This window comes from Pistacia vera, unplaced genomic scaffold (assembly GCF_008641045.1).
Source record: "Pistacia vera cultivar Batoury unplaced genomic scaffold, PisVer_v2 Contig212, whole genome shotgun sequence".
Taxonomy (NCBI): Eukaryota; Viridiplantae; Streptophyta; class Magnoliopsida; order Sapindales; family Anacardiaceae; genus Pistacia; species Pistacia vera.
This window is the reverse complement of record NW_022196016.1, coordinates 1,114,808-1,131,184: the sequence shown is the minus strand read 5'-3', so window position 1 is coordinate 1,131,184 and position 16,377 is coordinate 1,114,808. Positions and strand designations below refer to the sequence as shown.

The 16,377-nt window shown below is 33.8% G+C and overlaps 2 protein-coding genes and 1 non-coding gene across 3 annotated transcripts; 1 reads left to right on the top strand and 2 right to left on the bottom strand.

Annotated features, from left to right (window-relative positions):
* Positions 1-3,133: 3,133 nt before the first annotated feature.
* Positions 3,134-6,407, bottom strand: LOC116129518. Its single transcript, XM_031415253.1, has 2 exons — positions 6,243-6,407; positions 3,134-6,132 (listed from the first exon to the last, which is right to left on the bottom strand). The coding sequence occupies exon 2, from the start codon at positions 6,124-6,126 to the stop codon at positions 3,361-3,363; it is 2,766 nt and encodes a 921-aa protein (XP_031271113.1). The 5' UTR covers positions 6,127-6,132; positions 6,243-6,407; the 3' UTR covers positions 3,134-3,360.
* A 1,735-nt stretch (positions 6,408-8,142) lies between these two features.
* Positions 8,143-8,226, bottom strand: LOC116129659. The gene has a single exon (XR_004127939.1). It is a non-coding gene; the product is annotated as a small nucleolar RNA SNORD25 (small nucleolar RNA).
* A 5,291-nt stretch (positions 8,227-13,517) lies between these two features.
* On the top strand, positions 13,518-15,529 carry LOC116129516 (cyclic nucleotide-gated ion channel 1-like). The gene is made up of 5 exons (XM_031415252.1): positions 13,518-13,607; positions 13,694-13,968; positions 14,370-14,481; positions 14,564-14,803; positions 15,062-15,529. Exons 1-5 carry the CDS (start codon positions 13,518-13,520, stop codon positions 15,527-15,529), a joined length of 1,185 nt encoding a protein of 394 aa, XP_031271112.1.
* Positions 15,530-16,377: the final 848 nt, after the last annotated feature.

Here is a 16,377-nt window from a genome sequence, read left to right as displayed (position 1 = left end):
TTTTCTCCATTGACAGTGAAGTATTTAAGGATCCGAGTCTTTATCGAAGCACTATAGGAGCACAATACTTGACTCTCACCAAGCTAGACATTAGCTATGCTGTAAACAAGCTGAGCCAATTTCTTCAAACCCCAACTGAGCTCCAATGGCAGGCCTGCAAAAGAATTTTGAGGTACATTAAAGGAACTCAGCTTCATGGATTATTGTTTAGACCAACATCCTCTCTTAATGTTGAATGCTATGCTGATGCTGATTGGGGAAGTAACCTAGATGATTGAAGGTCAACTAGTGGTTTTTGTGTCTACTTGGGGCTCAATTTAATCCAATGGAGCTCTAGAAAACAAAGAGTAGTTGCTATTTCCTCTACTGAAGCTGAGTATAGAGCTTTAGTACATACATCAACTGAGATAGCTTGGCTCCAGTCCATATTCATTGAGTTAGGCTTGAGTTTTTGTTCTCCTCATGTCAATGGTGTGATAATGTGAGTGCTGGTGCATTAGCATCAAATCCTGTATTTCATGCTCGAACTAAGCATATCAAAATAGATGCTCACTACATCCGTGACCAAGTTTTAGCCAAGAAAGTTGTGGTTCAATATGTCCCTTCTAAGCTACAAATAGTTGACATTTTGACCAAAGCTTTATCAGCTACTCAGTTTCATGAGCTCAAACAAAAATTGACTGTAGTTTGTGTTGATGGTTCTGCCAAAGCTTCCTCTGCTGTCTCACAGTAACTGATCTGCTGATATTATTTCAATTTAACATAATTTCTTTACTCATCAAGGACAAAGTTACAGCAGTTGCTCAGTTGTTTAGTTGCACTTGCATCAGAATTTGCTCTTGTCTAATGATAATATCTATATCAATGCAGAAATTTGGTGATCTTTTTAGCAGAAATTTTGTGATCTTTTTTATTTTGGTTGCTTGTTAACAGAACAAGGTTTCATTTTATCCATTGTTGATATCAGTGTAGCAATTTGGTGCCCGTTTCTGATCTTGGTTGTTTATTAGTGGAGCAAATTTCTTTTGTGTGTAAAATCAACAGGGAAGTTCTTATGCTCAAGAAACTTTGGAGAGCTTGGTCCAAAAGGGAATGTTGGAATGATATTTCAAAAAATAGAGGCTGTCTGTTGCCTATCAGTGCATAAATTTGGTGATCATTTTTTATTTTGGTTGCTTCTTAACAGAGCAAGTTTTTCAGCTGATATCCGCGTAGCAATTTGGTGCCCATTTCTGATCTTGGTTGTCTATTAGTGGAGCAATTTTCTTTTGTGTGTAAAATCAACAGGGAAGTTCTTCTACTCAAGAAACTTGGGAGAGCTTGGTTTAAAGGGAAGTGTTGGAATGATAATTCAGAAAATACAGGTCAAGAGAAGTTGACTGAGATACTTGAGAGAAGTTGATTGAGACACTTGAGAGAGCTTGGTTTAAAGGGGAGTGTTAGAATATTGAGTAGTATTTTATAAAGTGTCAAAGAATAAGGGTTGAATTGTAATTAACCAAAGTGATGTCGTTTTGGTTTAAGTTGTTAGTTAAGAAGCAGAGATGTTAAGCTGCTTCCTTCTTCTTCTTTACTTACTTTACCAAAAGTCTGCTGTCTTCACTTTATATAAAAACGTGAAGATCTCTCATTTGTAGCAACTAATTCAGCTTTTACAATACAAGAAAGTAACATAGTTTCTCCTTTTTCTCTCAATTTTGCTCCTTAGTTGTAATCTTTTCAAAGGTTTCCTGTATTAAGTTATTGGTTTTACGGCTTGGTGACCGTTACTCCGGCAAAATGACGCTAAACATAAACATTTGTTGCAAAATATCATTTTGATCAACCTCCAAAAGTGTTATGTCACTCAAACTCAAGCAAACCTTCAAACAAGGTGACAACACTTGAATTAAGTGTAGAAGCTACCAAGAACATTGGAGAATCCTATCTGAAACTATTCAACTCTTCCGAATATTGATTGATTTTTAATAAATTTCAAAAAAAAAAAAAAAAAGACGTAATTGTTCTACATCGGTTATATTTATGATGTCTATTTTAGCAATTTCAAACTTAAATACGAGTTTAATTTTTTAAAAATAATAATGAAGCTTAGAAAGAATTTTGGTGACCCTAAATAATATCACTATATATGTAGTTGGTTAAACCCAATAGACACATAAAATCTAATTAATGAAGGGTAAAATTAGAAATTAACGTTATAAGTGTCACATGTCGATATCTCAAACTTAACAAAATTGAGAATTATATATATACGCACCTGCTTCGCCTTTGTTTTTTTTTTTTTTTCAACTAGTAGAACAAGTTAAGAATAAACCAGAGAATTTGGCAAACTAAAATTTTTTTTTTTTTTTTTGAGCCTACTTGATTACCTAAATTTCTTTAGGGACACGTGTTGTCCATGCCTGTTTTTTTCTTTCTACCCCTTTACTGTCAGTTCCTTATTACAATCTGTCAGAATCCAGGGGGTTTATGCCAATATTTTAAACTGAAGGACCTGGAAAGTGGCTCGAAACCCAAGGGAGAAACGTAAGGTTGGAATAAAATTAAACAGTACAAATGACTATTCTATAAAATATTATTCTCTATTATTCAATTTCTTTTAAAACTCTTTAAACTTGTTAATTTAACTAAATACTTTTAAATATTTTTTTAAAAATTACAAAAACACTCCAATCACTCTCCAATGATGATAACTAATTATCACGTCAAAAAGTGATTGATTATCCATATTTAATAAATGAATTAAAAATATTTTTGTTAACTTTTAATATTTTATTATAAAAGTGTTTAATAAATAAATAAACATAAAAAATATTTTTATTAATTTTTAAATCTTACATTATAATACCAATAATCCACCCAATTTAACTTTTTTTAAAATATTATTCTAAAACCTATCAAAATAATCAACCAATCGGCCCATAATTATCCAGACAAAGGTTTCTCATCCTTTTCAAATCATGAAACCTCAACACTAACGATGACTGGCTTCCTAACACGACAAATTAACCAAAGAAAACCAAAATCCTAAAAGTACCGATAATAGTTCCATAATGAGAGATCATTTACACAATAAAATCCAAGCCCAACAGATCACTAGGGACTTAAGAAATCTTTCCGTAGAACACAAGCATAGTAATATACCTAATTCATTCATAAAGGTCTTTCTTTCTGATAGCAAATAAAAATATGAGCAATATGGTCAGATATGACAACTATATCTACTTCCTCAGCCATAAAATTAAGTCAACTATTTGATCCTACTCCATCGCTGACAAAAAGGAACTTATATTAAATACACATCTGAGAAGAAATGCCTAAAACTTTCATACTACAAAGAATCTATCAGAATTTGTGGTATCAAGTTGCATTCCCCTCTATAGATATTGCAACTTTTCTGCTTCGCTTCGTTGTTGAACGAGGAGAACCTTTACTTGTCGTAGAAGACATGTATTTGAGACAGTAACTAACAAGTGCAGGCCCGAAAATGCTGTACTTCCCAGCGCTACTAAAAGCTGCTTCTGCATCTTCACGTTTCTTGAAAACCACTTTGGCACGCTTACTCTTCAATACTTCAGTCTCTAATTCGTTCAAAGGTCCAAAGCGGCCAAATATACTGTTCAGATTTTCTTTCGATGGAACAGATTCTGAGTCTGTGAAATTTAGAATCAAAGCCGTGGGAGAGAGATCTTCATTACAACATCCATCTAAGGGGTCTGCTGGCTTCACTGCTTCCACTTCAAGAGTTTCACCAACAGTTCCAGACTCCATATTGGCGCTCAAATGAACAGCTGATTGCGCTTCAACAGGGGAAACATCCTTTTGGCTTGGGTCATTACGCAACACTTCTTCAACTTCATTTTTATTCTCAAGTGGTTGTTCTTCTTCAGGAATGCTTTCAATTACCCTGTCAGTCCAATAAGAATCTTTAATAAGGTCCAACTCAGGTGTCTCAGCAGTTTCAGACTTGTTCAACATTTTCTTAGTTTTGTCACCAGAAACTTCTCCCTGAGACAGTTCCAGGCTGACTGAATTCCTGAATTTTGAGAAAAAACTAACAAGAGAAATCAAGAAGCTGTATCTGGTCATGGGATCTCTGGCAGCCAAGCAAAGCTGCGACAGAAAATCATCAATTGAAGAATCCTCTGCTAGAAAGTGCTTTTTACTTTGAGAATTTCTTAAGTTATATTTCTCTTTTCTTTTATTGTTAACCACAGTTTTTGGAGATGTTCTATCACCGTACTTAAGTATTGGACTTGACCCATTCAGCTTGTTTGCAACCTTAAGTATGCTATTTCCAACCCCAAAAGTTCTCTTAATTGGTAAACACTTATCAGCCCCAGTTGACAAATCACTCTTCTCATGTTTCACACGCAACATATCACCCCTCTTATGCTTCACAGTCATATCATCAGAAATCGAATCAAGCCTCTTATGTTTTGCAGCTATCTCATCAGACGTGGAATCAATTGAATTACATTTCTTACTAGAAGATAATGAAATCACCTTATCACCTTTACCATCTGATCCTCTTTTACCATTGGACATATTTGTGCGCTTTTCAGCCAACAAGTCCGACAAACTTTTCTCTTTTTTGCTTGGACGTGCACTATCACCGGAGATTTGCTTCCGCTTACGAGAAGAACCACCTTGACTATTTGACATCCCTGTTCCACAGGATGCTTGCTTGTCATCTTTGAAATCAGGAGCAGCATTTTCCGTTACCTCAGCACTGTGCTTCACTTCTACTGAAAGTGGGATCTCAGCATCACTATCCAGCAACCCACCAAGCACATTGAATTCAGGCAGCTGCAAATAACCCTTCCAACGAAAGAATGCTGACAATTGAGCTTTCACTGTCACCAAACCCAGCCTATCAGCCCCACTATAATGTAACGACTGTGCTAACGCTTTTACATGCTCAAAAAGTTTTACAGGATCAAAAGAAGCTGCATTGGAGTAACTGTCCCCACCATCTATTGTACTCGACTCTTCCCTGACTCCAGCATTAACTATCATCTGAGTTTTGATCTCAGTTAAAGCTTCTTCAGGGATGCAAGAACAGGCTAGCCCAAATTCCGCCCGTCTAAAAACCTCTTCCAAGGCGCAATCAACAGCACAATGGAAATCTTCCAGATTGCTCTGGCTTTCCATTTGCATGAAATGCTCCCGAAAAGGTTTTATTTTTGATGGTTCATTCCAAGCAAATGTCTGATCCCCAAAATAAGCAATCAAATAACTATTTTTCTTAAAATATTTCTTTGCCTTTTTTGTTGCAGCCGAAGGAGCAAATATCTGCCCTGGCCACCAAGGATGGCTCCTTACTTTACCCCACACCAAATCAGACGCACAAAAATCCTGTTTTGAGGCAATCAACTTCATACTCCTATCAGCTACATTTCCATCTGTTGTACAACATGCATTCAAATCTACCTCAAGACTGACCCCATATGACTCATTCAAAACATCTGAAGAAGTCTCCACCTCTGAAACATGAATATCCACAAGCTGACCCTCATTACACCCTGGTTGTACATCAATTTCCATCGCCTGATTTTCCAAGCCATCAGAAGTTACCTCCTCATATTTGTGAGTTGGTGGCTGTCTTGCATCCTGATCAGATGAGCTTGAATTCCCAGTAATATGATGCCCTTGCTCCAATACCTCCCCAACAGGCCCCCCAATCATATCACGATTCATTCCTACTTCCCCAGAAGCTCTTTCAACTACATCAGTCGACTCTGCTTTATTCTCATCAGGCATAGAAACATCATCACCACATCTATCCATACATTGGGCGGCTTCCACACCAACCTCCCTATCTAAACATTCATTGTCTTTTTTCTCATCAATTACACTATCTAATACATCCACTTCTCTTCCAATACCTCCACTACTCATACTAAAATCATCTGCACCAATATTCAAGTCACAAATCACCTTAGTGGAACCAGAAACCCTAACTTGATCAACTACAGTATCCTGAAACTTAACCTGACCATTAGGACATTCCTCTAGGGTTTCAGCTCTAAAGTCACCAATCACAGGTGTATCAACCTCATTTTCTCGGTCAACCGAGACGGCCTCTGCGTTTAAATCGATTTGGTCGTGTTTTATAGACATCATGCAACCCTAGAAATAAAATATACCGCTCTAAATTACTAAAACAATACTGAACAACAACATTCAAAATACAAATATTTAAACATTAAACTTCACATAGAAAGAAAGAAGCAACTTACTTGAAGTGAACTGTAATGCCGTCGATAGATAGAGAGCGTTTGTTGAATAAGTTGTTGAAAAACTGAAACGTTTCGGATTTTAATAGACGCAGGTGAGGGAGATGAAAGGGATGATGTCGTACCAAAAATCGTTTTCCATTTTTCTTTTTTCTTTTATATTTGGTTGGCGGAAATAATGAGAATATGACTTCTAGAAGACACGCGGCGCGATCAGCCGACTTTGGAACTAAAGCAGGTGTGATTACTTGGAGTCCATCCACAAGTGGTCATCAAATGGAGCTGTCAAGGTTTTTTTTTTTTTTTTTTTTTTTTTTTTACCAACATTTTATATAGATAATGTTACATTAAAATCAAATTATAACGCTAATTATTACCTCACGAAAAAAATTAAAAAATATATTTTAAAATATTTATCAGTACTCTCAAAATTTAATTGTAAAATAGCAGTTTTAGATTGAAGGGAACATATAACTTAAGAAATCCGTTTCATTTATTTCTAACCCGACTTCAAAATTGAAGCCCCACTAAATCCTGTCATTACTGGAAACGATTTAATGTAACTTTTTTTTTTTTTTAAATTATGTATATAGTTATAAGATCTTCTTTAATCACAAACACTAAATTGGCGTAACTTTCATATCATTTTATTATTGTATCTCTAATTTACTGTATCAAATATTATACCAAAAAAATATATTTTTATTTTTTCTTTTTATTAATTCTTAACAATTAATTTATTTCGCTAATTATTTATATATATATATAAATTAAATATTGAGAATAATATATTTATTAATTACTAATAACTTTGAAAATCATACTAATTTAATAAAATTAAGCATTTTTTAAATCAAATAAACATTACATTTAATAAAAAAAATTACATCGAATATAAAATGCCACAAAAAATAAAAATACAAGACGACACAAAACTAAAATTTCACATTGATAGTAATTTAATTTTTCAAATTAGTATATTCTTCCCACAAATGATTAATTAATACATTTAGAAGAGTATGGTAAGCCTCCGTATCTTTGATATATCTATGTTGAACAAAAAAAATTTGAAATCGGACATTTTCATCTCCTACAATGTCAATTTCGGGATTAATGCATCAACATTACGATCATTTTCGATTATCATGTTGTGTATAATTATACAGCCAATCATTATATCATGTAATATATTTTTTTCAAAAAATGTGCCGATCTTGCCATAATTGTAAACCATGATCGAGCTTGCATGAGGTTTTTCTAAATGAGCAATTATGAATTTTGCAAAAAATAGCTCAACAAAAAGGTCAAAAATCTCAAAATAGCTCTAAACCTTTGCAATATTTGATGATTTTAGAAAATCCAGAACTAATCTAACTACTAAATTGTTATTATAGTTTATGATGTATTTTCTTTTACTTTCAGTGTTTTTAAATTAGTGTTAATTTATTTTGAATTATCGAAGTTTAATATTTGCATTGAATAAAATTTTGTTTTNAAGTCAAGCCTTATAATTAATTGGACTTCCAAGACATAAATAATATTGATTAATCTTTTATCCTTTGTTATTGAAATAGTTCCTTTTGTCATATTTTCCTCCTCCTTCGTCATTCGTCAACATTGATGTGGGCATGATCTTATAAAACAGGTCTTATATGTAAACAGAGAATCCTCCGACAGTGTTAGTCTAAGTACAACACAAATGCTGCCCTGGATAGCGAGGGGAACAACTTTTTAGGCTCCATTGTAGATATTGCGTCACACAGAGTAAGCAATATTGTTATCAAAATCAAAACTTGAAGCCTTAGAACATCTACAAAAACACCCAAATCTGAAATTATATAACATAAACTAAGAAAATCGTCGAACTTTAACATAAAACCAGATTTAAATGGGAGTAATAAGAAGTAACTCAGTCCCTTAGATGTTCAAAATGAGTTGCGATCATATCCGCAAATCATTACAGGTCTGTAGACTCATCACTGTTGCTCAATTACTCGCAAAAACTCAAAATTAGAGAAAGTGTTTTCCCAAAAAAAAGGGTAAAAAAGTGTAGGGAGTGATATCAAAATTAGACCAATGACGGGATGGTGCAAATAGCGGACCGGGCCTAACCCAGCCCGCCAATAAGGACGGGCCGGGTTAGGCCCATTATTTGTATAGAGAGGTCAGCCTAGCCCAATTGGCCAACACTAACCACACAGGTTTTTTTGCAGGTCGGCTCGGCAAAAAATTATTTTTTTAATTTTTTTCTTTTGTGTAATTTTTTTAGTTAATTTTTCAAATATCAATTAAATTAAATTAATTTTTTTAGTTAACATTTCACATATTAATTCAATTTTATTACAATTAAATTGTAATATGAGAAAAATTAGATTTATTCATTCATAAAAAAAAAAAATAATAATAATAAGAAATTACAACAATTATTGCCTCGCAAAAAACCTTACTAAGAAAAACTCAATTGCGAAAAAAACTTGGTAAGGAAAAAAGAGTGCAATAATTGATAGTTAATTTACAAATTACAAAATTACAATTCACAAAACAACTAATTTGATGGTTGATTAGGACCTTTTCTCATCTGTATCATCTAAATTACAAAATTGAAATGAATCTATTAAAATATCGTCGACAATCTCATATTGATCCTGACGGCGTGATTGTTCTCAATCTCGAAGATATATGAGGACTTCAATTATTTTTTGTGAAAATTTAGTCCTCCTTTCATTTAAAATTCTTCCACCTGCATTAAATGTTTATTCGGATGAGACAGTTGAGACAAGAACATAGAAAACATCCAGGGCAAGTCTTGATAGTATCGGAAAATACATTTTCTAGTTTTCCAATATTCTAAGACATCAAAGTTGGCTCTTTATTGTGAATCCTGCTGATAGCAAGTCAGGGGCTGCATGGAGGACAATATATTCGTGGTTGACGCTTCTGAAGAGGAAGTTGTGCTTCGGGTTTGGGTCTTCTTCTGCTCATTAATTGCACTCCAGGACTCAAAGTCGAAGTCTTCATTTGTGTCTTTTACTGGTGCTTTCTCGGGTATCGCGCCTCTTTGTTGGTTCCATACCTACTTTCATATTGCAAATATACCTCTCCAAGACACTTTCTTATCTCTCCTAATTGATTGGCATACACTTCTTCTTGTAAATTTTCACTTAACATGTCTAAAGCACTTTTTAAACCCGAAAATTTAATCCTAAGATCAAATATGGAAGCTAAACAATAAAGAAAATGAATGGGTTTCTAATATTTTTTAAATTTAAATTCTATTGCTTCTATTGGTCTCGCTAAAATTTTATTGTTTTTGTTTCGAGCAAATAAATTTGAAATTTTTAAAATTATATGTATTACCAATGGACTAGTACGATCATACACACCAGAAAATTTTAAAGTGACTAGATAAAAGGTTTTAAGAAAATAATGAAATTTTTAAACTATATGTCAATCACTCACTACTAAATAATGAGGACCCCTCTTATTTGCTATAAAATAACTAATTAAATTTGTATAAGGTAAACATGAATTAAGCATTAAATAAGTACTATTCCACCTAATTGGTATGTCTAATGTAAAAGTTATAGGAGACAAATTTGAAGTTGTACAAGCATCTTTAAATTCAAAATTTCTTCTACTACTACTAGTAATCCAAGCTACGCAATCATTAATTCTATCAATATTATTTCTAACTCCTTTCACACCACTTTTTACAATTAAATTAATAATGTGACATGTACAACGGTGGATATGAAAGAATTAAAGAAGGAGAATTGGAATTTGAGAATATGAATTGAAAATTGCAAAACTAATAAAAATTAAAATGAGAGCAAATTTGACAACAAAACCGCCAACTTGACGGGTTGGACAATTTTTTTTTTAAGAAAAAAAATACCCTGCTGGGTCGTCAGATTGGCCTATGAAAGCCCAACCCGCCCAGTGAGAGATGCCCGGGTTGGGTCGGTCTCTGGTTGAGGCGGGCTAGGTTAGGGTTGACCCACCTAACCCGACCCTTTTTTTTCACCTCTAGGTACGTCCAAGGTGGCCTGAGGGGTTGTCTGCCATTGAACAACATGTTTGATATTTTACTATTTCTTTTTTTTTTTTTTTTTTTGGGAGGGGGAATACTTTCTCACATGCATCAACATCGATCCTTGATAACCATCTTGGGTGGCAGTGAATAGAGACTTTTGGGGTATTACATAAGAGGTTTTGAATTCAATTCACCTTGATTATTAATAAGGGTGGCTATTAAGATTTATCAAACTATTAACTTCAAGGCCTTGAAGATGAGTTGAAGTGTACACAAGCTCGCTTGATGATTCCTTAATGTGATGTTACAGTCATTCACACAGATACAACTTTTCTCTTCATCGTTTAACATTTTTCTTGGGATCAAAATCAGTGATAAAAATAACAATAGAATATCCTTTGCTTCTCAAGCACCTAAAGTTTGCCACTATTGGTAAACTTTGTACAATAATTTCCGCTCCTATTAGTAAGTCCAGGGTGGCCTGAGGGGTTGTCCGCCACTGAACAACATGTTTGATGTTTTAATGTTTCTTTATCGGTGCTTTTTTTTTTTTTTTTTCAAAATATAAGAAACTTGGGAGAGTTTGGTTTAAAGGGGAGTGTGGAATGATAATTATGAAAATACAGGTCAAGAGAAGTTGACTGAGATACTTGAGAGAAGTTGACTAAGACACTTGACACTTGAGACCTGGTTAGTAAATTCGCTTTTTATACGTGAATTATATGCCCAATCATATAATTTGCGTATAAAACGTGAATTTCTGTATTCTATAAACACAGTTGAATTATACGTAAATTATATGTTTTAGCTGTATAATTCATGTATAATTTACATATAATTCGATCATATTTTTAAAAATAAAATTTTGTTATTTACTAAACCAAAACGGCATCGTTTTAGGTGAAATTTGATCAAAATGATGTCGTTTTATACTCAGTCTCTTAAGCACAGACGTCAGTCTCTTTTTGACGCCTTTTCTTCTCTTTTCTGCGCCCGCTTTCTTCCTCTTTCTTTCTTTTGGCGCCCTCTTCTTGCTTTTTCTCTTTTTTTGTGCCCTCTTTCTCTCTTTCTTCTCTTTTTTGGCGTCTTTACCTCTCTTCCTCTTCAACTATTCTTCAACAAATACCACTCTTTATTTTATCTTCTTCTTCTTCAACTTAAAAGACAAATAAAATTATTTGTTTTATTTAATAATTGATCACTTTTATAATATTTGTAATAATAAACTAAAATATTATAATTAAAAAAGATATAAATCATATACTTATAAAAAAAATAGAGAATAATTAATTCAATAATCATAAAAAATATTAAAATCAGAATTAATATTACCGTATATTTCAAAACGTATTATTGATAATATATCGTATTAAACCCATATATACCCGTATCGTATTTTTTCCGTATCCGAATTTTAAGGCTGAATTTTTATAAACGTATTTTTCACCGTTTGTCATATCATTCCCGTACCCTTTTTTTACCATACCCGTATTTACTAACTATGCTTAAGAGAGCTTGGTTTAAAGTGGAGTGTTAGAATATTGAGTAGTAGTTTGTAAAGTGTCAAAATATAAGGGTCGACCTGTAATTAACCAAAGTGATGTCGTTTTGGTTTAAGTTGTTCGCTAAGAAGCAGAGATGTTAAGCTGCTTCCTTCTTCTTTAAGTTTGCTGTCTTCACCTTATATAAAAACGTGAAGATCTCTCATCTGTAGCAATTAATTCAGCTTTTACAATACAAGAAAGTAACATAGTTTCTCCTTTTTCTCTCAATTTTGCTTCTTAATTGTAATCTTTTCACTTCTTCCACTCGGATATTTTTCCTTATTGTTGACAATGTAAGTGATGGTTTTTTTTTGTAAAACACTCTAACACTTTCATTTACGTTTTAGTTGGCTCTTTTCATTTTTCATTTTGGTAATTTCTACAGCTTCATTGGCATATTTTTTGTTGGCAATTTTGTGGAAAATGGACACTGATCGATCTTTTAAACTGAATTTTTTTTTATCAGGTCGGATGCGATTGTGAATGTAGGCGATGTTACGACAGGGCAACTTCCTGCTGGAGAACATAGAAATGATGAAGCGAACTTGAGCTCAGTAAATTCCCAAAGAAATCAACGTTCTGCTCCTAAAATTCAAGCCAATGCCACCGTGGACGTTATTACTAAACTTCTTTTAAGTTACTTCCCCTTTGTTTGGATTCCTTTTCTATACCACATTCTGGAGATGAGTGATGAAAAAAAGTGCATCGTAGTTGACCGGGTCGCTGCATATCACGCTTGTGTTCTCATTACCATAGTTGATATCTTACATTTCTTCTTCTATAGACGTCATCTCTTCAAACTGTGTAATAATTTACAAAGAGATGCAGGAAACATGTGTTGCTTGTTCATTGACATTCTCATCCTTCTTCCTGTCCCCCAGGTAAGGCCTACACACACTTTAATTTACAGCAACATTTTCTTTCTGTCCTCATGTATTTTCCAATTTGTTTTTACGCACTTTCCAAATATATTAAGAAACTTTTGCTGTAAAGATCGATAAGACTTCTAGCCTAAAGCGCATTGCTTTATTTTTTTCAGGTTCCTATAGTTTCTTGTATATTTCATTATTTTGTAAGATTGACATACAAAAATACCAATTTATAGTCAAATTATGCAGCGAAAAATAAAGCTCAAGAACAAACCCTTTGACTTGACAAACAGAACACCTAAGTAATATTAGAAAATAAGAGAAAAATAACAAGAGATGATTTAAGTTATGGTCACATTTAGTAAGATGAGAACACTAATTTATTCTCTCATCTCTCTCGCTCAACAAAGATCATGAGTGATTGTTAATTTCTATAAATGTTTGACGGTGTGAGCTAAGGGAGACGTCACCGTAATCACACCCTGTCGCTAGTAATATAATCACTACGTAAAAGATCCCCTTTTTGGTGTTTGATCAACCCTCTACAGATTACTGATACATTAATTCTTGTCCACTCTACAGTGTTAGTTTGGGAAGTTAATTTAGTACATTTGCTATACATAATTAAGGTAGTCATGATCAACAATTTAAATTTTTTAAACTTTGTTTATAATAAAATTTTCCAACATATATATAATTTCATTTCCCTTATGGACTCCAAACTGTCTAGGTGATGGTGATATATATTATTTCTAAAAGAATGAGTGTCTGGATAATTTGGATCGCACAAATCGTTCTAGTACTGCAGCGTATGCCAAGATTCTTTCTATTAATGTCTACATTGAGGAGAATATGGGGGGGCAGAGAAACATTCGTTCGGTGGTCCTTGATGTTCTTCATGTTATACGTGATTGCCGGTCATGTAAGTTCAATTTCATAGATTAGACAAATAATTATTTCTCTACTGTGTGTATATATTGATCAACCGTGGACTTGCTTGCGTTTTAGTTATACGGAGGCTTGTGGTATAACGGAGCCATAAACGCAGAGACAGAATGCTGGAAGGAAGCCTGCGGAAATCATACTGGATGCAGTACTGATATTTTCTCTTGCAATAAAAGTTTGGAACACATAAAATTGCTAAACAATTCTTGCTCTAGAAATACCACGAAATATGATTTTGGAACATTCCTTGATGCCCATCGTTCTGGAATGCTGCTGGTGGGGACAGATATTATTACGAGGATGTTATTTTGTTTCAAATGGGGCCTGCAAAATATCAGGTTTGTGCATATTCATACTATGATTTTATCCATTCTATAGTAACAAGCATTTTATATTTAATATATACGTTCCTTATGCAAATCTAATTTTCATTTTTATATAGTTTTAGATGTATGAATATATAGTGTGTTGAAAATTCTATATTGAAAGATTTTGACTTCCATTTAATGGCACCGATTAAATCATAAAAGATAAATTTTTCTAATTTTCAAAATGAGAGTTTTATTGAAATTTCATATTTTACTGTTTACCTATAGGTGATTGTAAACCACTAATTAATACAAATAAACACGATTCATATGCATTAGAGAAGAATTCTATAGTGCATATTAAGTAAATGTAATACAATAATTTATTTCACTAATATCTAATAAATATATTTGAATTAAATTTTTTGCAGTAGTTTTGGTCAAAACATCGGACCAATTTCTTCATTCTGGGGAATCATATTTGCAATTGCTATTATCTTTACTGGAGTGGTGTTGTTTTTCTTCCTCGTTGGTAAATTGCAGGTTAGTATCCGTAATTTTATCATTGAATGAAGCAATAAATGAGAACTTGGATTTCTATCCGACTGTACACATCGTGAAACAGTTATGTCTGCAAGCTGACACTAAAGGATTTGCCAAGATGAGACAGAAGTCACGAGAGACAGAGCAGTGGATGCCTTTCAAAAGACTAAATGAGGATCTACAATCTCAGGTGAAGAATTACCATTGCGAGAATGTTCTGTCGAAAACCAAAGGTGTAAATATAGAAAATGTTTTCAATGGTCTTCCCAAGAACCTCCAAAGACAATTGAATCAAGAACTCTGTGTAGATCTGCTCGAAATAGTGAGTTTCTTTGACTTTGTGGGGCTACTAAGAGTACACGGGTATTATTAGACTAATATATTGTTGAACCCTTACCTATTAACTTAAACTTTTAAATGGAATGACAACTTAAGGTAAATGTCTAAATTTCGAATCCCCACATTCCACTTGATAAAAAAAGTAAATGAAAAAAATCCAAATTTCATATGAGAGGACCTATTATATTGATATAATGTTGTCATTCAGTTCTCATTCTCGTTCTTGTATGTATATGAATAGGTGACACAATTTGGAAATTTGAGTGAAGCAGAAATGCAGCATCTGTGTGATTGTGTAAAGCCAGTTTTCTTTGGTCAGCGCACTCGCATTATCCGAGAGGGAGACCCAATTGATGAGATGATCTTGGTGGTGCAAGGCAAGCTATGGACCTACACTTCGAGGACTAATGGTCGCAATCACAGAAATGAGCATCTAAAAGATGGCGACTGCTGGGGAGAAGAACTTGTGGATTGGTTTAATGCTGATCCCTGCACTTCCAACCTTCCTATCTCAACCAAAACTATTCAAGCAGTTACAGACGTTGATGCCTTCGTCCTTATGGCCCATGACTTGAAAGATATACTCCGTAAACATCATATAGTTCGTGGTATGCAGCAACGCTTTCGTTACTTACGTTTAAGAAGGAACTCAGAAACCAACTCTATCCAGGAAGCGAACTCCAGCAACACAACACAATCTCAGCAGTGAGTTCAGATTGATCTTTAAACTAAACTAAATAATATTTGGTTTTGAATTTAGGCTTAGGTACAACAGAAGGAAACAACCCAACATGTGAATTATGGTGTTCTTGAGTTGAAAATCAAAATCTTTATGAACACATTATTGCCGTTCATTGCAGATTCAAAATCTTAATCCAACAGGTCTCCAGTGTTATTGAATTTTGTTGTCTTACTATACTCTATTGTATTGTATTAAAGTGTAAACAACATAGATTTATATTAAGGAGTAATAGTGTATAATTGGAAGGGACACAGAGCATCTTCAAATATAAGTTAGCAGAAAATGACTTGCTTTAACCTCAAGGAATTGGCCTAGAAGTGTAGGAAGTTTTCTCGTTTCATTAAATTTTTAGGTTAAAACCTTGGGATCATTTACCATATAACGACTTACATTGTTTTTTAGACTTATAAGATTTTCAATATTCTTAAGTTAAAACCTTGGGACCACTTACCATATAACGACTTACATAGTCTTTTAGACTTATAAGATTTTCAATAAATATTGGAAATTAGTTGCGTCTACACTCCAATAAAGGTGGCAATGGATTGTGTCAGTACTGCTCACAATTTTTTTGGATCCGTGGGTTTAGGATTTGACATGTGGACTGGCACAACACAGCCTATGAATTTAAAAAAAAAAAATTAATTTTTTAAAAAAGCCTATGCGACACCTAGGCCAACCCACGAAGGCACAACATGACACGGACCTACAAGCCATGGGCTTTGAGTTTTGGTTGTCTTGACACGACCCATGGCACGGTGGGCCATAAAATTTTTAACCCAAGATGACATGACCCATCGCCACCTCTACACTCA